Here is a 16,466-nt window from a genome sequence, read left to right as displayed (position 1 = left end):
TCATAAACCCAGCCATCATCGGCGAACATCAATTTGAGGAAGAAACAAAAGACATTCCGATGTCCGACGAGCTTTAGCATCCAAAATCCAAAATCATGGCGCCGAACTCACGAATGCTATGCAGCTGCTTCAATGGTATTCTATACCATATGCCCAAAGGGTTAGAATTAAACGTCTCAGAAATTTTCTATTCAAATCCTCACACGTTGGTTTATATTGACGTTGGATAGATTGGTGAAACGGAAAATTCATGAGTTTTGCACATGAGCAAGCGAATGAGTGATGATAATTGAGCACTTACCCAATCAAATTGAAATTTTAATATTGTGTGAGCACATATTCAACTACAAAAATAAGAACGATAGTCAGGTATACATTCCTTCCATTCGTCAGAAACGCCCTTCTGAAGAAAGCCATTCATTACAGTGATTCATAACCATAAAGTATCTACTCTCAAATCCTAATTCCCAATGCTGTAATCAAAATTCCAACGCCATGGTATCAGACACCCATGCAAAACAAACCATGCAGCTAATCCCTATCATTCATCGTCACTACTATCCATAATGAAGCCCGCTCTAACCCTAGGTCTCCTTGGATTCGCCACTGGTACAATATTTTCTTCATCCTCATCATCTATCTCCATTGCATCTTTCGCCGAAGGCTCATCTTCATCGTCATCGCTCAACACTTTGCGCCTCTTTGGCTGTGCTGACCTATGAGGACTCGATATCGGGGTATCCGTATCCTCTGCTTCTTCCTCTTCAGATTCTGCATTATCTGCACCCACACCAACCTCTTCATCAGTATCCAGTGAAATCGCACTGTTTGCACTTTTCTTGTTCGATGTCATAGCCATATCTTCATCGCTATCTTCATCTTCTTCTCTATCCAAAGCATCTGCCATCCTCTTCTTTCCATTTTCTCTTTGCTGACCGACTCCCAACAACTCCTTCATGATAGTTATCTTATTCTGCTGCCTGAGTCTCTCCTCTGCTTCGAAGAAAATTCGATCATTTTCTTCGTCATCGTCACTATCATGAACATATAGTTCACTCTTAATCTTGCGGTTCTTCTCCAACTCTCTCGCTCTTCTAGCTGCCGCGCGAGCCTCAATTTGCTCATCTGTTAGCCCACGACTTTCGGTTTCTTCACTTCCATCCCTTCTACGTCTTCTTCGACTTTTCTTTAGAGCTTTCAAAGCATCCGATTTTTTCATTGCTGTAGGTCCACCGGGTTCGAAAAGTAGTTCCTCTTCTTCGTCGTCGTTATCAATGCCGTCATCTGAATCATCATCGAATGCAGAGCGTTTTCTATTCATCCCAGCAGATACTCTTCTTATTTGATCAAGCGCTCCTTTGCCATCGTCAAAAGTTGGCGGGGCAAACTCGAATTTCTTGATTAAATCTAGGGCTTCTTTGATCTGATCTGATGACTTTGCCGACGGGAAATACCAGGAGGCATCGGGGTCGTCGGCAGCTCCAATACTTGTGAGACCAACAAGCTTTACTAATAGGCGCAAGTAGCCATTCTTGAACATGGCCGTTTTTCGATCGTCGTTGTCTGGTTTTAGAACTTTATCTGTGTTAGTGATACAAGATAACGAATGGGTTTATCATGACAACATACTGATAGAAGGCGCCTTTGGAGGTTCGACCTCCATGGCAGGTGTCTCTGCATCCTCCAGAAGTGGATCTTTCTCAACTGATTGCAAAGCTTGATTTGCCGCCTCCCAACTTCTTCTTTCATCCTCTGCGGACGATAACTGCGACTTGACCCATTCGATATGGTCGGCTTCATTTCTATCAAGTAAGGCGCCAACAGCAACACCGATTTGATCCTCCCACTCTAATCCACCCTTGACTTCTAACTCAGCTGCTGCTTTAGGTTTTGTGGATATCGTTTGTTTTTCATAACCATACTCCAAGAAATGCGCAGTGCCATTGGTTTTAGAAAAGAGCATTTCCACCACAAGCTCCGGGCGTTCTTGGATTTTTCTCGTACATTTCTTCAAGAGTTGCTTTACCATTTCGTCCCATTCTTTGTAAGAAGGGGATTGGGGATCTATGCCTCCTGGGCCTTTGATCATAGTATAAAACAAATGAATGATATCCACTCTAAACAACATAACACTCATATCCTGCTTGAAGGCCACTCGATAAAAGAACCTATGGGCTCGCTTCAATTGCGCTGGTTTCAGGTCATGATAAAATTTCGTGAAAGAGACAAATGTATCGATACATCCTTGAGACAGAAATCTAGCAGCGAAGCGTTTGTAATCGAACTTCCGCTCCGAGGATTCTTTCTGTGCTCGTGCCTCATCTTCACCATCAGATTCATCAACTATGTTGTCGTCGCCTATGTCTTCTCCTGCATCTTTCGCGGCCTTCTTCTTTCTCCGCGTGCGTCTCCTTGATCTTACTTGCATATCAACATTTTGCTTTGAGTACTGTTCCAGGATACGCATGTAATTATGGGTAAGCTCTGTACAAGAATCAAGATAACCAAATCCCTGGTCTTTATACGTTCTGGTTATCATAGCCACTCGCTCGTGAGTTGTGTCTTCGTAGAATATACGCGCCAGAATATTCTCCGCAATTTCCTGATCGGCCTCAAGAGGCGAATCCGCCATTTCCTGAACGGTGAGAAGAATCTGTGTGAAGCATTTCATGGCAGCACTTAAGTCATACCAGTTTTTGTTCTCAAAATTGAGATCCATCGCCCTATTGAGTGTGATGAACATCTCTTGATTGAGCACACTTGCAACCAGTGCAAAACTATCCACCTCTTCTGAGCTTTTATCTTTGGAAGGCTTCTTGTTCTTTCTCCTGACTCTTTCCGCCTCGAGAAACCATGATATTAAATAGAAGAATTGGCGCTGATGATATTCAAGAACTCTTTCAGCTTCTCTATCAATGGCTTTTCGAAGGTGTGTGAAAAGTGGGTTAAATCCAGAATCGAGAAAATCCTCAACAAATGCCCGTAAATTTTTCGTCGCCGATGCATTGAGAGGAACTGGATTATCAAAGGCTAGCGGTCCACTTTCTCCCTTGACTGCTCTTCTAGGCGGTTTAAATTTCTTAGTGCTATCCATTTTGTCAAGTCCTCCTCTTCCCGTTCTGAGCGCGGCCTGGCCAGAGATTGTTGTCATTTTCGCATCATCTCGCTGCATCCAGGCCATGGTTCCGAATCGATTGTGTCTCGTGGGAGCATTTGTTTGATAACTTCGGAGCATCGCTTGTTCTTTCTTCCGTAATCTAACCAGTTCATCTGTCTTGCTATTATCCATGGCCTTCTCGCTGAAGAATAACTTCTCAACATCCACTCCTTTAACTAAATGGAAGATAACGTCCATTACCACAACATCTTGGGTATTGAATTCAGTCCCCATTGTTGAAGATACCATCAAAAGAAGATGAAATATGTCTTGGTAGTCGAAAGCATCAATTGTCGCAGATCTCGAAATTTCCGTTTCATCGCCTTCATATTGACCATTCGGTGGAGGTGCAACCATAGCAATGTTCCGGAGAAAGTACAAGATCAATTTGATAATCCCCTCATCTCTTGTACTTCGGTCTCCAATATCTACCGCCATGGCTGGCAGGGCGCATCTGACCGCAGTATGTAATATTCTTGCTCCATCGAACCCAAGTATCGACCTTTTGTATCCCACTTGCGCAATCTCTAAATATGGGACATGCCGATGGTGATTGACTGTCATTTCCTTGTTCTTCTCCAATGGCCAAGTTAATGGTACCAACAGTTCCAGACATGCCAGCGCTGTCTTCGACTTCAATCGATCGTCCGTGGCATTCTCGGGCCATGCTGCGAGGATCTGTAGAAGATCTCCTCCTACCAAATTGGATTCTGCGAGACATCTTGCAACGTCTAATCGATTCGCCTTCTCGTCATAGAGCTTTAACCATTTTTTGAGATCTCGTAAACATGCCAATGCATCATCTCCTAGAACGTATCGTCCCTCTTCATCTGCCCCGCTTCCTCCCAACTATCAATGGTCAGAATTGGTTTTGATTCTTGAATTTCTTCTGACGATATAATGAATATAACTTACAGCCGTGACCAAGCTATTCACATAAGCTCTAACTTCAGGATCTACGACGTCCCTTTTACCACCCGAGAACTCCATATTTGGTTGTGTAGTAAATGGTGGTTATCATGAACATCAAAAGCATAATATTGACTTTGACCAATCCAACCCAAAAACCACTGTACACGCTCCTACCAAAATTCGCGATCGCGACGCGTACCCTTGTCAAAGCCACATGCACCTGCGGAACTTTCCCGGCCCGCCTCGGTAACCTTAACAAATCCTGGGGAAACAACCGATGATAACCTTCTCCCTCTCTACTTTCCAGCTTCATTATCATTTGCCAGTGAAACTCTGGGATTTTCGATTCTTTTCTTTTTCGCAAATTATCTCTAAGATTGCCGCCCAACATGATATCTCCAATTGTAAGAAGAGGACTTTTGCAGAGCACAAAATATGCAAGATCATTCAGTTCCAGCCGAATGCTTTCGGCGCAAGAGGTCAAAAGCCTTGGTGTTATCGGCGCTGGCCAAATGGTACATTAGCCTCCTTTGTACTTTTTATTCAACACTTTCTCACATAATATAGGGATTGGGAATAGCATTAGTAGCAGCACAAAGAGCTGGTGTTCCGGTCACTCTCGTCGATACAAATCAAGCCTCTCTTGATAAGGGTCTCGCATTTGCCGGTATGCTTTCTAAATCTCTCTTCCCCTCTTCGCATAAGTTTCTTTACCTCGACATTCCAAGAGTATTTGACTAACTCTTGTCTGAACTTAGATAAACTCCTGGCCAAAGATGTTACCAAGCAGCGCATTACTCAAGAACAATCTGACACTATCCGCTCCCTTCTCATCCCAACCACAAAGATGGATGATCTTTCCTCGGCAGACTTTGTAATCGAAGCCGTGCCTGAAATTCCCTCTTTGAAATTCTCAATCTTCAGTTCCCTAGCCCAAATCTGCCCTCCTCATGCCATCTTGGCTACAAACACATCCTCCATATCCATTACACGAATCGCCGCGTCAACGACTAAAGATCCTAAAGATACTAGCGCTTCCTCCCGGGTAGTTTCAACCCATTTCATGAACCCAGTGCCTATTCAGAAGGGTGTAGAGATTATCACTGGATTACAAACAAGTCAAGAGACATTGGATGCAGCCATTGAATTCTGCAAACGGATGGGCAAAATCCCATCTACTTCAGCAGATTCCCCAGGATTTTTGGCAAATCGGATTTTGATGCCTTACATCAATGAAGCCATAATTTGTTTAGAGACCGGGGTTGGTAAAAGAGATGATATCGATGCGATAATGAAGAACGGAACAAATGTTCCTATGGGACCATTGCAATTGGCGGACTTTATTGGTATTGATACCTGCTTAGCAATTATGAAGGTACTATACGAGGAAACAGGAGATAGCAAGTATAGACCTAGTGTGCTATTGGGCAAGATGGTAGATGCGGGATGGTTGGGCAAGAAAAGTGGAAAGGGGTGAGTTTTTTCTTTTTTTCTTTCTACGTACGTGAAAGGATAGTATACTGATATTGATAGGTTTTATGATTATTAAATGAGAAATAATTTTGACTACTAGATATAAGTCGATATACCATGGGCTTGCATTGCAGCTTTATGATCAACTGAATAAGATTCTGGGCATGCTAATTCCCGTCGCCTTTACTTGTACAGAGGATAGCGAGGTCAATCGATGAGGTTTTGGGCCTCTTCACTAAATCTATATCAGCAGTCTGCTTTACTTAGCGTCATGCTCATACATGGTAAGTTTTTTTGCAGAATTTGAATGATAGTTAACTTTCAATCCAAATGGACGTAAGATACATCATAATATTTCATCTGATCTCCGTTACTACAAATCAACCATCGCCATCGTGAACATTTCGGCGTTCTACACCTCACTGCTATTTTGTCCTCTCTTAACAGCTTAAATTAAGCTCTTATATTCCTTACCCGTCCTATTTCCGACACCAACTTCCACCTAGAAACTGGGTGTGTCGGTGTTTCATTCTGCTGTTGAGGATATGCCTGAGCAAAGTGTTCTGGTATTGCTCGGAACAATGAGTCTTCGTGTGAAAATGTTGTTTTATCACTGTATAACCATATTCACTCTATCTAAATACAAAACTCGTGCTCTCAAGTCGAACTTTCGCTTATATTCATCTTCCGCTCGCCAATATCATATTCACTCGGAAAGAAAAGCTCTCTAGCCAGTCCTCAGCCAACAGGCAATCTACCGTAATCCATTTGTTGCATATCTGTTTCAGGGCCAAAGTCCCATAATATAATATAAAGCTTTTTGTAACTTGGGCTTGTTGTGGGTCTGAATTGGTCTGCGAAAATGCACAATGACGCGTTTGTTGGTACTCAATTCTACGCTGTGCATTCACTCAATTGCTTTTGATATCTGTGCCACTCCCGGTCTGATATGTTCTTCTCTGATTCTTTTGTTGCATGTCTACTTCGGGGCTTGGAGAATGCAGCTTATATGTGTAGGGCCTAGGATTGGTTTGGAAATTTCATGTGTGGTGTCAGGCAATGGATCAGAGATTGCATGTTGTATATAGTATGCCTCGATAGGTTTTTAGAGCAAAGTCTCTGGATCAAGTCACATTGTCTCATATCAGGTTACATATTACACATCACATATCACAGTAGACAATAAAGGACAAATTTATTCAACTTCCACACAATGATATTGCCACTCCACAGTTCAGATATCTATCTACAAGTGATCTTCTCGCTATTCGCGTTATCCTTTTCCTTGCCCTCAGAAGCTTTCCCATTGCCCACCCCCTCTCAATCCCTTACCAGCTCCCAGCACCAAACCCAATCAATTCTCAGTTCTTTCCCTCACTCAGTGAAAATCCCTAGTCAAACCAACCCCCTTGGGGGAGAAAAAAAAAGCAAGAAACATAAACAAGAAGATCAAATCCAAGATCCAGCTAACCCCTAAAAAGCTCCAAGCGAAAGGAAAAAAAAAAAAAAAAATTGCACACCATTTATACACAGATAAGAAGCGAATATCTCAAAAAAGAAAAGAAGAAGAAAAAAAGACTTTGCTTTGGTGTTATCCCCAATCCCGAATTCCTGAACCTATGAAAACGCTCCTGAAGAAAGATGGCCAGATGAATGGATAAACATGGAAGAAAAGTTTTGATATAAAAACAATGCCGGATAGTATCTCCTAGAAAATACATAGAAGAAGGGGTAATGGTAAAATCTTTAAGTCAAAAGTAGAAATGATGTCGGATTCCTGTCCGTCCCAGCGTTGGGAGAAACTTCAAAAGTGTAAGAAGTATGTATAGAAAGTATATGTAAATATATATGTGCAGGAGCATCTGATTGGTCCATACGCATATAGCAAGAAAGTTGTTGTGAATTTGAAGGTTGGTCTGAGGTTGAAACTGGAGATGGCTGAGGAGGGATTTTGGTGGTGTCATGGGTAAGGCGGAATGCGGTGGTTTCTCGTCCTCTTGTGAGGGATGGATGAGCTCTATGCTCGGCCCTTCTTTCAAATTGCAATGCTTGTAAACGGATCGCGATCTTTGAAAGCAAAAACTTTTGTATGCACACTGACATGGGAGATTAAAGATGAGCGCCAGCCAAATTTCTCTAAGACATATGAGAAGGTGCATAAGTTCCAGGCATGGTAAAGCTTCTCTTGCGGTTATCCTTTGCTTGGAATTCATTGGGTCGAAGATATGATGAACTTTCGCTGTTATTTCTTTGTGGTTGATGTTCAGACTGTGCATGGCCTTGGGCATGCTGCTGTTCTTGACCTTGAGAGCTAAATTCTCGCTCGCTTTGTGGAGCTCTTGATGCGTTGTACGCATTTGCGAAATCCTGCGGCGGTGCCATTGGTGCACTTAATTGTGGATGGTTTGCGTCGCTTGGAGTTCTAGGGAGCGAGTACTCCATTGGCGCCGTTAAAGGTGCGCTGGCAAAACCCGCTGAGTATGGGGGTACGAATGGGCGGGAGGTAGGAGGCAGATGTGATGGACCTTGGTGGGGGAGAGATCGGTATTGATTGCGTAAGTCAAGACCTTGAGGGAAAGCACCGCCAGTGGATGCTCGCAAGCGGGACATAGCAGCTGGTGAGGATTGTTGCAAAGATGCCGGAGGATGTGATGGTGAATAGCTCATGTGTTGTGGTGAATTCTGGATGTTGGAACCTATCAAATTGTTAGTTTCTCATCTAGTTTTGTTTACAAGGACGGAACGAACTTGGGTAAGAGTTTGACTCAAATTGGTGCGCATTGACCGTGTTATTCTGCTCGGGCTGGTACAATGATTGTTGTCGTCCAGTCGATTGAGGACTTGGTTGTCCAGTCGGGTAGTTGGCATAATCTAAAGTTTCTCCTTTCCAAGACATACTGGATCTTAATGGCGACTGAAGTGACTCTGATCGTGATCTTGACATTGTCTCTCGAAGCTGTAATGGTTGTAATGGGCGGGCACCGTGATGTCTTTGCTGAGAATGGGAAACTGCTTGATAACCTGGGGGTGGTCGATCAAACGGGTTTGAGCTCCTTGGCCCTGAGCTCATCGGGCTAGAAAGATGGCTGGAGAAATATCGATCGGATGAATTGATGGACAATGGCGAAAGAACATCAGGTGTGCCAATGGAACTTCCTGGAGTGTATCCAACATGTCCGTATCCAGGGCTCATGCCCGCCGGCGACATCTGGTCATCTTGTTCATGTCTGCGCATCGTGTCTACCATCAACGGTCGTATCATATGATCCGCGTAATTTGGCACAAAATCGACAGGCGATTGCATTGGTGTTCCAATACCGTGTACAGCTCCGTAAGGAGAATGTAAAGCTTGTACGTTGTCGAAATCATCTGGTACCGCTCTCATCTTCATCATTCGTTCTCGGTCATCCGCAGTAAGTCTCTTGATTTTCGCACGTCTGCTTCCATTAGTTCATATTCTTAGCTCAAATTGAGTTAGATTTTGCATACCGGTTCTGAAACCATACCTGCACTTGTCTTGGACTAAGGCCTGGAATTTCTCGTGACAAACGCTCGCGGTGAGCAGCATCGGGATGAGCTTGCTTCGCGAATTCACTCATAAGAAATCGAGTTTGTTGATGAGTGAGACTGTACTAGTTAGTTTTTATGTCACAACACATACATAAATCAAGATCAGCATACCGAAATCGTTTCATCTTCCTGCGTTCAGCTCTACGTTCTGCCGCCGTCTGTGGCGTTGATGAAGATCCATCTTCAGTATCTAGCATATCGTCGTCGTCGTCAATATCGTCATCATCTTCTTCCTTAGGACTCAGGAGAGCTGAAGTGTCTTCATTCATCAGTGCTCCTACTCCTTGTTGTGGTGCGCTTGACGCAGATGATACTGGATTCGATGCTATAGGTCCAAGTGAAAGCGGCGCTGATTCTGTCGAACCCATAGATTCATCCCGAGCTCTGTTGACAGAAGGGTGGCCACAATCTCCCGGTGCGGAGTCTGGTCGCTCTACGGTGGGTGTTGGCGGACCTTCCGGTCTCATTGGGCCAAGTGTGTGTCGGTGCTCTAAAGTCGGTCTAGTAACGGGTTGCTGTTGAGTGTTGTTTGTGCTGGAGCTTGCGGAGTGCTCGTAGTTTTGGTGGACCATGCCATTCTCTCCAGAGAGTTGGTACGAAGAGTACTGTTCTCGCCAGTCCGGCTGCGGTGGTAAAGCCTCAAAGTTCGCCATCCGTGGAGACGCGAAGTTAGCAGACCCAAGTTTATTAGAGGACCAAGTGTTCCGTCCTGTTTCGCATTGCCGTGTAACAAGCATTGAGAGTGTCTGTGTTTCGACCGTTGAAGATGGTCTGGAAGTTGCTTTTTCGGGTTCTTCAAGAGCCCTTGGTTCGAGAAAGGAATATGTGTGTTGTGTTGTCGCAGTGGTAAGTAGCCGTGGAATGAACGAGTGTAAGGGCCGCTATAGACAATGGCTGATCACTGACCAGAAAAGAACATAAGGCCTATCGAAGGCAAGTAATTGTTGAGTCTAGTTTTTGATCTAGTCCTGCTTGCTGGATAATGAGGTTGGAGAGGTCAGAAGAGTGTATAAAGCTTGTTCCTGTAGCTATTAATCGGTGGATAGATTAATCTTAAGGGTCTTAATCAAGATCTGCTAAATAAGGTTGATTGATGTATGGACCAGTCCCGGGAGTTTAAATGAAAGGTTTTAAATGTTCTGGACAAGCCGAACGCGTATACCTTCCAGAGATTTTGGTGCTTCACGAGTTGGTATTCAACAGCGCTGCCGTGTAGAAAAGAAGATGAAGCGACCCGGTTCAAGGATAGATTGGGCTCAATGAACGGATGTGGCGAGTGTCCTGCGTCGTCCAAATGAAATATATATTGCTTCTTGGTTTAATGACGTGCTAAGTCCGTACTAAGAAGTAACAGGAATGAAGTTGAAGGGGGGTCGTTGTCTTTCTTTCCACGTTCGATCGACAAACGTCGGGTAATATACTCCAAGATTGAAGGCCTTTGATATATAAGTTTCTTGGTTATGATCACCACAACAAGGAGACTGGACCCGACAAGCGCCCTATTACCCCTGGCTCTCACAATTCACAGGAAGTCCCTGTCGTTGCAGTAAAATGCCGCTGAAGTAAATTGTACCGATGACAAGAGTCTAGTATGCAAGCGGAGCGGAGTAGTGTCAAAAATACCCACCTCGACTTGATACAAGGCTTGCACGGTTGCGTCTAGGATTTTGCTTGGGAGGACCGGACTTGGGACGAGATTTAAAAGACAGTTGCACAAGCTAGAGTGGATAAAGAAGGAAGTTTGGAGGGAATGTTTTTAATGCACGAGGACATTCAAGGTCAGCCACAAACATGGACAAAAAATTTGGACAACAAAAAGTGAAGCGATTCAATGAAATAACTTTGTGTAAGAAGCCCACTGTGGCTCTTAAGAGGATTGACAAATGGAAATGAAGCTGCAGCAAAATGCTGGATAGCACTCTATCGAGAACTGTGCAGAACGTTGGATAAGATGAATGTGTGACTGGAGTGTAGGGATCTGGTGCCGGCGCAATCATCCGATACTCAGATGAAGCATCCAAAATTCTAAATGGACCAACAGGAGCTGGTTAAAATAATAGCAGGGCTCCGCAGAAATGGTGAGTTGTATCGATCTCAGCTAAGCCTATTGTGGGAGAGCTTGAGAGAACAACGGATATGACAGGGAACGAGCGGAGAGATCGAGGCTGGGTCTTTTTGCGTGGATCATTGGTCTTCATTTTGCATGAAAGGGTTGAAGGGATCATTGAATCTGTGGGTCAACTTGCAACCGTTGTCGCTAATAAATGCCACCCAATGAAAATCTATCAATACATGGGGGGGGGGAGGGGCCGGACTCGTTATGCGAGTTGTGATTATGCGAGTTGTGACTTTGACAACGTGACGACCCTGCCGCTTATGAACAATTAACGCAGACAAGAGTGTAAGAAGAAAAAAGTTAAATGCAAAACAGGAAACACCTAAGTAATGCATATCTTGCATATTTAGGTTCGCAAAGAACAGATTGGAAGAATAGCCTCAAAGCCTAGGTTGTTTTAACCTCCGTACTATTCTAAATAGGTAGTTGACAAGAACAGGATACTGTAAGAGGACGGGTAAAGCAACCTCCTCGGTGCTTTTGAGATCATCGTCAAACCTTGAAGCTTTATGCGTATGTTCCCACAAGAAGGCTGAGCAGAATCTGCTACAAAGTCCATAGACAGTTTGGTCAGGCGAAGGTTGGTTTGGCATGTGTGCATGGTGTTTGGTGGGCAGGAAAGTTCCGGATGGATGCGAGCGAATGTTCGGGGTTTTGAGTGCACTGTAAAGTTGGGGTGTGTAATCGCGAGGTACAATCAATGCATTATTGTTCATTTCATAATTCTGATGAACGAGGACCTGCCGTTGAGTTTTGACGATGGATGAGTAAAAACTGGAGCATTACCCCTTGTGCTAAGAGGAAACTTGGTGATAAGAAAACGCTACTAAGGAAACTACCACGGCTACCGAGAAACCCACTCACCACGAAAATGAAGGACTTTTTGAACGGTAAAGAATACTTACACTTAGCAATTATAAATCTAGGTAAATCATGTAGCAGCACGGGCTAGAAAAGCTAGAAGTCCGTCAAAATGGTTCGAATTTTCGAAAGTTGGCGGGTGTGCGGGTAGGGTTGCTCGGGTTGGACTACCTGGCAAACTTTTTGTGATTTGGGTAGGGATTTGGGCAGGGGGTGTGGTAGGTCTGTTCAGCGAAACAGAGAAAAGAGAGTTTCAAGATAACTGGGTTCAACTTCATGTATTCCATGCCATGCCGGTCATTGCTAATCTTCCAGGTCCCAAAGGAAATGATGTTTTAATATCGAGACGTGTGAGGCTATCCAAGTTTGGTCCAAATACGAAGAGGACTTGAGGTCGATGCTTGCATTCATTGCGAAATCGTTCGAATTGAAGAGCCAGCAGGCTACATCCCCTTCTTTTTCCAACAATATGGCTCGATTGTGGATAGGAGAGCCGAAGAATGAAGTGGACAATTAATTAGCATTTTTTCGTCAATCTTAACAATCAAACAAGGTTGCATCTAGATGGAATCATTTTGACATCTTCTATTCTTATTCCAGAAACACTTAGTCTCCTGGCCTGTATCAAGGTATCCCCAAGCAACTGAGATAAGCTAGCACGACGAGTGAAGACTTCGTAGCTATTTGCTCGCTCCAAGAAAGTTGATAGATGGAACATGATCCACCGTTACTACCCTGTAGTCTGAGAAGATTCGAACACTGATGGAAGCACAAAGGTGGACGAGAGTAGAGAATTAGCTTGGTACATATTTGATACTTGCTCAGAGGTATTTAGGAGGGAGAACGCAGAACCTTGGGAGAACGAGATTATAAATAATCTCAAACGTGAACCATTACCTAGGTTGGAAAGGTACACAAGAGTTGGAAGAGTTGAGACGGCCCCCCAAACAACTAACTATCATCAGATTAGATCCCCCCACGAGCAGCATCAAATCACCACATCGTCACTACACCGGTACTATCCATCACAATATGACCAATGTAGCATCTTGACATCGTAGATTCGGGCCAAGTCTGTCTGGGTAGCCGGAAAAACATTGTTTGAAAATAAAAACTGGGTTCATCTGGCGAAAAGTCTGTGCATCAACTGCACATCCATCCCGCTGTCTGATAATTTTGCTACGGATTCCGAGTATATCTCGAAAACCGAAATCGCGATGGAATTATATGCATGATTGTCAACGTGCGTCTCTTACTTTTATTTCCCGCTTTTGTGCTTCATATCACCCACTCCTAGCGAGAACAGTGATGTGATGGAAATAGCAAGATACACATCTCCAGGGTCGAATCAAGGATTTTCTCGCTCTGATATATTCGTGTCTCTATTCTGACGGGGCCCGTCCCTACGGTCCTGCGAAGCACATTCCCGTCATGGCCTAGATTGTGTGACGTCGGATAGCTACCAACATACCTTTGGAAAATATTGTGGTGTAGTGTTGAGAGCACCGCATGCTTGGATGACGACTGTCACGGTGACTAAACATATTCGCGGAAACTCAACCACAAGTGCAATTCGAAAACCCTAGAATATGGATGGCCCCTTCATCAGTCATACAGTATCCACACTCAACCTCGCCTTCACCTGCCAACACGTTGTTGTTTTGTTGATATGCATTTTGCAATTGTTCCGACAAGAAACCATCCGATTCGAAGACGCATACGTAGATACCCAGTCCTAGCAATGAAGCCGCAGAAAACCAGCCCCCAGGATGTTTTCAATGATGCATGTGCCGTCCAATTCAACGATCTGACGCAAGGATTTACCTGTCAAGAGCCTATCAGCAATTTACCAAGAGTCAAGAGAGGTTGTTGAGAGAGTTCTTTCTTTGCGTAATGCATCATGCGAAAAATTTAAGCTAGAAGCTTTGATTGTTCATCTCTTCATCGACATTTCAAATCGTTGATCATGGTGCTACTTTTAGAAATCACGCCCCGCTGATCACGGTAAATAGAACAGTGTCAACTTCTTCGGTCATGAAATGCATGAATCTCTTGCATAAGGCTGATACAATGTATAAAACAATAGTTGTTGGAGATGTCCTGATTAACGACGTTGTTTTAGGAGCAACGCTAAGATCTCGCCGACTCGTAAGCTGGACAAGTTTACGAAGATACGATATTTATGGATTCAGAAGTTTTGTGAATAATAAGCTTTTGGTTAGTTGTGGGGGATAAAACCGACTTGGATTCGATTGTTCAGCATGAGACGAGAGTATGAAGGGGTATCTGTGGGTAGGTAGCTGTAAGTAGCCGCACTTCGGGGTTCCTGAAAACTTCCATTGGTAGCCAAAACCTTAGATCTTGCCGGAGCGCGGGCGGGATCTCGAGAATGCAGTGATTTGTGACTGGGCTGAGGATGTACAGTAGGTACATGACGGTACCAGAAGTCAGCCATTCCTGATTCTTGCGGTACCCATTTTATCTTGATGTTGTAGCAATTTTGCACATATTCTAATGCTTCGGGCTTGAATTGACCATCAAACTTGAGCATTGATTGGTCAAACGCAACGGGACAGCAACAGCTACTTAGGTTGTGTGAATTCAAAGCGTGTTAGAGGCGTGCGGTGTAAGAAAAGAATGGTTACTCCTACTCTACAAGTAAAAACTCCGATTGTACGGTACCTTTAGGCTTTTGGTAATGTCACGGTAAGGGGTAGCACAAGAATTGGCGTGCTAGCTGGAGAGCTGGAGGCTCCACGGGTAGTCAGGATCAAGTAACAATCCTTGATTGTAACAAGAACGGAGACTCATTCTACAAAATGCGGCAAATTTAACGAAATTAGAGGTTCTCTTGACATGGGCAGTAGGAAAACGCTCACGAGAGATTCGGGGGGGGGAGAAGATTAACTTTCTAGTATCTACGCCCGTGTGATTCTGGGAAAGAAGAAGGGAGATTCGGAAGATTTCAGATCGATAGTAGGAAATGAAATGAAGTGAAATGAGATTTCGAGAAGGATTGTTTGCTCGTGCTAGGTACCTGTCGTTGGTCGTAATGGTATTGCTGAGGTTTCTAGGATATCACTCAGCTAAAAGAAGGAATTATGGATACATCCGTATTTAGATCATTCGGACGCAAATGAGACAAAACGATTGGTGGAGTAAATCACAAATGCAGGTACGACCGTAGACCGTCGACTAGGTCTAAATATGTCTAACCGGAATTGACACAAGTGAAGAAAAGAAATACAAAAAAGGGTGATGAAACAAACTTCAAATCCGATCCACTCACTGAATAATATCCATTACAGTCATCAGAATAACCCAAAACAACTCATTTTGAACCTTCTTTTTCTAAGGCTACAATTAAAATGGTATCCTCGCCGTTGCATCGAACGCCGAGCAATGGAGTGGGGTGGTGGACTTCCCAAGATGTACGAGTGCGAGACGCCGTTTGACGTGGAAAAGAAACTTCAAATCACATCCATCTATCATCCCCGTACTAGTCGCAGAATAGGAACAGAACCGCCGGCAGAATAGGTGGGAGTATCACATGGCTATGTTCCTGTCTCCTAAGTAGCTAGGGCTACGTGGGAAGCTGTACGAATATGAAGCAGTGGAATCAACAATGTAGGCGATGTGTTAGAAGTAAGTGATCACTAATAATAACAACAAAATTTGCTTATTGCACGGTACCTTGTCTGTCTAGATAATGCCTTCATCGTTCGTAGCACCGCTTGCCTACTATACTCGAGGATGTATCTGCCATCTAATGTTGTACATGGAACTAAGTCTTCAGCTGAACTGGACTACTAGCTAGGTACAGACATCATTCTCCAATGTTCCAGACTCCATGGACGACATAGCTTACTTGACTCGCCCTCAAATATCGACTGTACTCCAAGATCTCCTTCCGAGCACGGTCTGTAATTCGGAAATGGCGGGCCAACCCTTACGCAAGTAATAATTGTGTTTGGCAGGTCTGCCAGCTACTCGCCGATTGTCATCCCCATGTCATATTTCCCATTCTTTGTCTAATCTTATATGTTCTGTAATCATCACAGTTCTCCTTGCCCAAATCAAGCTCTCGGCTCCGTTCCGAATGCTACCAAAACGGATGTAAGGCGTCAAAAAAAGTCCTTCATGGGTTGTTCCACTCTTCTCTTCAAGACTTCGGATACATAATTTCGTAAGGGGCCGGGACCGAGAACGCTACAACCACATCGCTTACAGTACTCCGTAGAATCATTTCTTTGAAATTACCGAGAGAATCCACCACTAACGGGGTCTAAAAGCAGGAACGGTGAGGAAACACAACGGCACAGGTATAGACCTGCCATCATGGATATCATCTACTCCTGTCAAGCTAGATGGCGCTTA

General features: G+C 44.0%; 3 protein-coding genes across 3 annotated transcripts; 1 reads left to right on the top strand and 2 right to left on the bottom strand.

Annotated features, from left to right (window-relative positions):
- Positions 1-280: 280 nt before the first annotated feature.
- Bctof1 lies at positions 281-4,219 on the bottom strand. The gene is made up of 3 exons (XM_024691873.1): positions 4,073-4,219; positions 1,630-4,006; positions 281-1,575 (listed from the first exon to the last, which is right to left on the bottom strand). Exons 1-3 carry the CDS (start codon positions 4,145-4,147, stop codon positions 542-544), a joined length of 3,486 nt encoding a protein of 1,161 aa, XP_024547646.1. The 5' UTR covers positions 4,148-4,219; the 3' UTR covers positions 281-541.
- Positions 4,220-4,345: 126 nt separating this feature from the next.
- Positions 4,346-5,901, top strand: BCIN_03g03150 (hypothetical protein). The gene is made up of 4 exons (XM_024691872.1): positions 4,346-4,584; positions 4,637-4,736; positions 4,828-5,542; positions 5,603-5,901. The coding sequence occupies exons 1-4, from the start codon at positions 4,459-4,461 to the stop codon at positions 5,616-5,618; spliced, it is 957 nt and encodes a 318-aa protein (XP_024547645.1). The 5' UTR covers positions 4,346-4,458; the 3' UTR covers positions 5,619-5,901.
- Positions 5,902-6,725: 824 nt separating this feature from the next.
- Positions 6,726-11,037, bottom strand: Bchox6. The gene is made up of 4 exons (XM_024691871.1): positions 9,224-11,037; positions 9,032-9,169; positions 8,291-8,979; positions 6,726-8,238 (listed from the first exon to the last, which is right to left on the bottom strand). The coding sequence occupies exons 1-4, from the start codon at positions 9,847-9,849 to the stop codon at positions 7,679-7,681; spliced, it is 2,013 nt and encodes a 670-aa protein (XP_024547644.1). The 5' UTR covers positions 9,850-11,037; the 3' UTR covers positions 6,726-7,678.
- Positions 11,038-16,466: the final 5,429 nt, after the last annotated feature.

The sequence above is a fragment of the Botrytis cinerea genome, chromosome 3 (genome assembly GCF_000143535.2).
Source record: "Botrytis cinerea B05.10 chromosome 3, complete sequence".
Classification (NCBI taxonomy): domain Eukaryota; kingdom Fungi; phylum Ascomycota; class Leotiomycetes; order Helotiales; family Sclerotiniaceae; genus Botrytis; species Botrytis cinerea.
The sequence above is the reverse complement of the archived record's forward strand: the minus strand, read 5'-3'. Positions and strand labels throughout refer to the sequence as shown.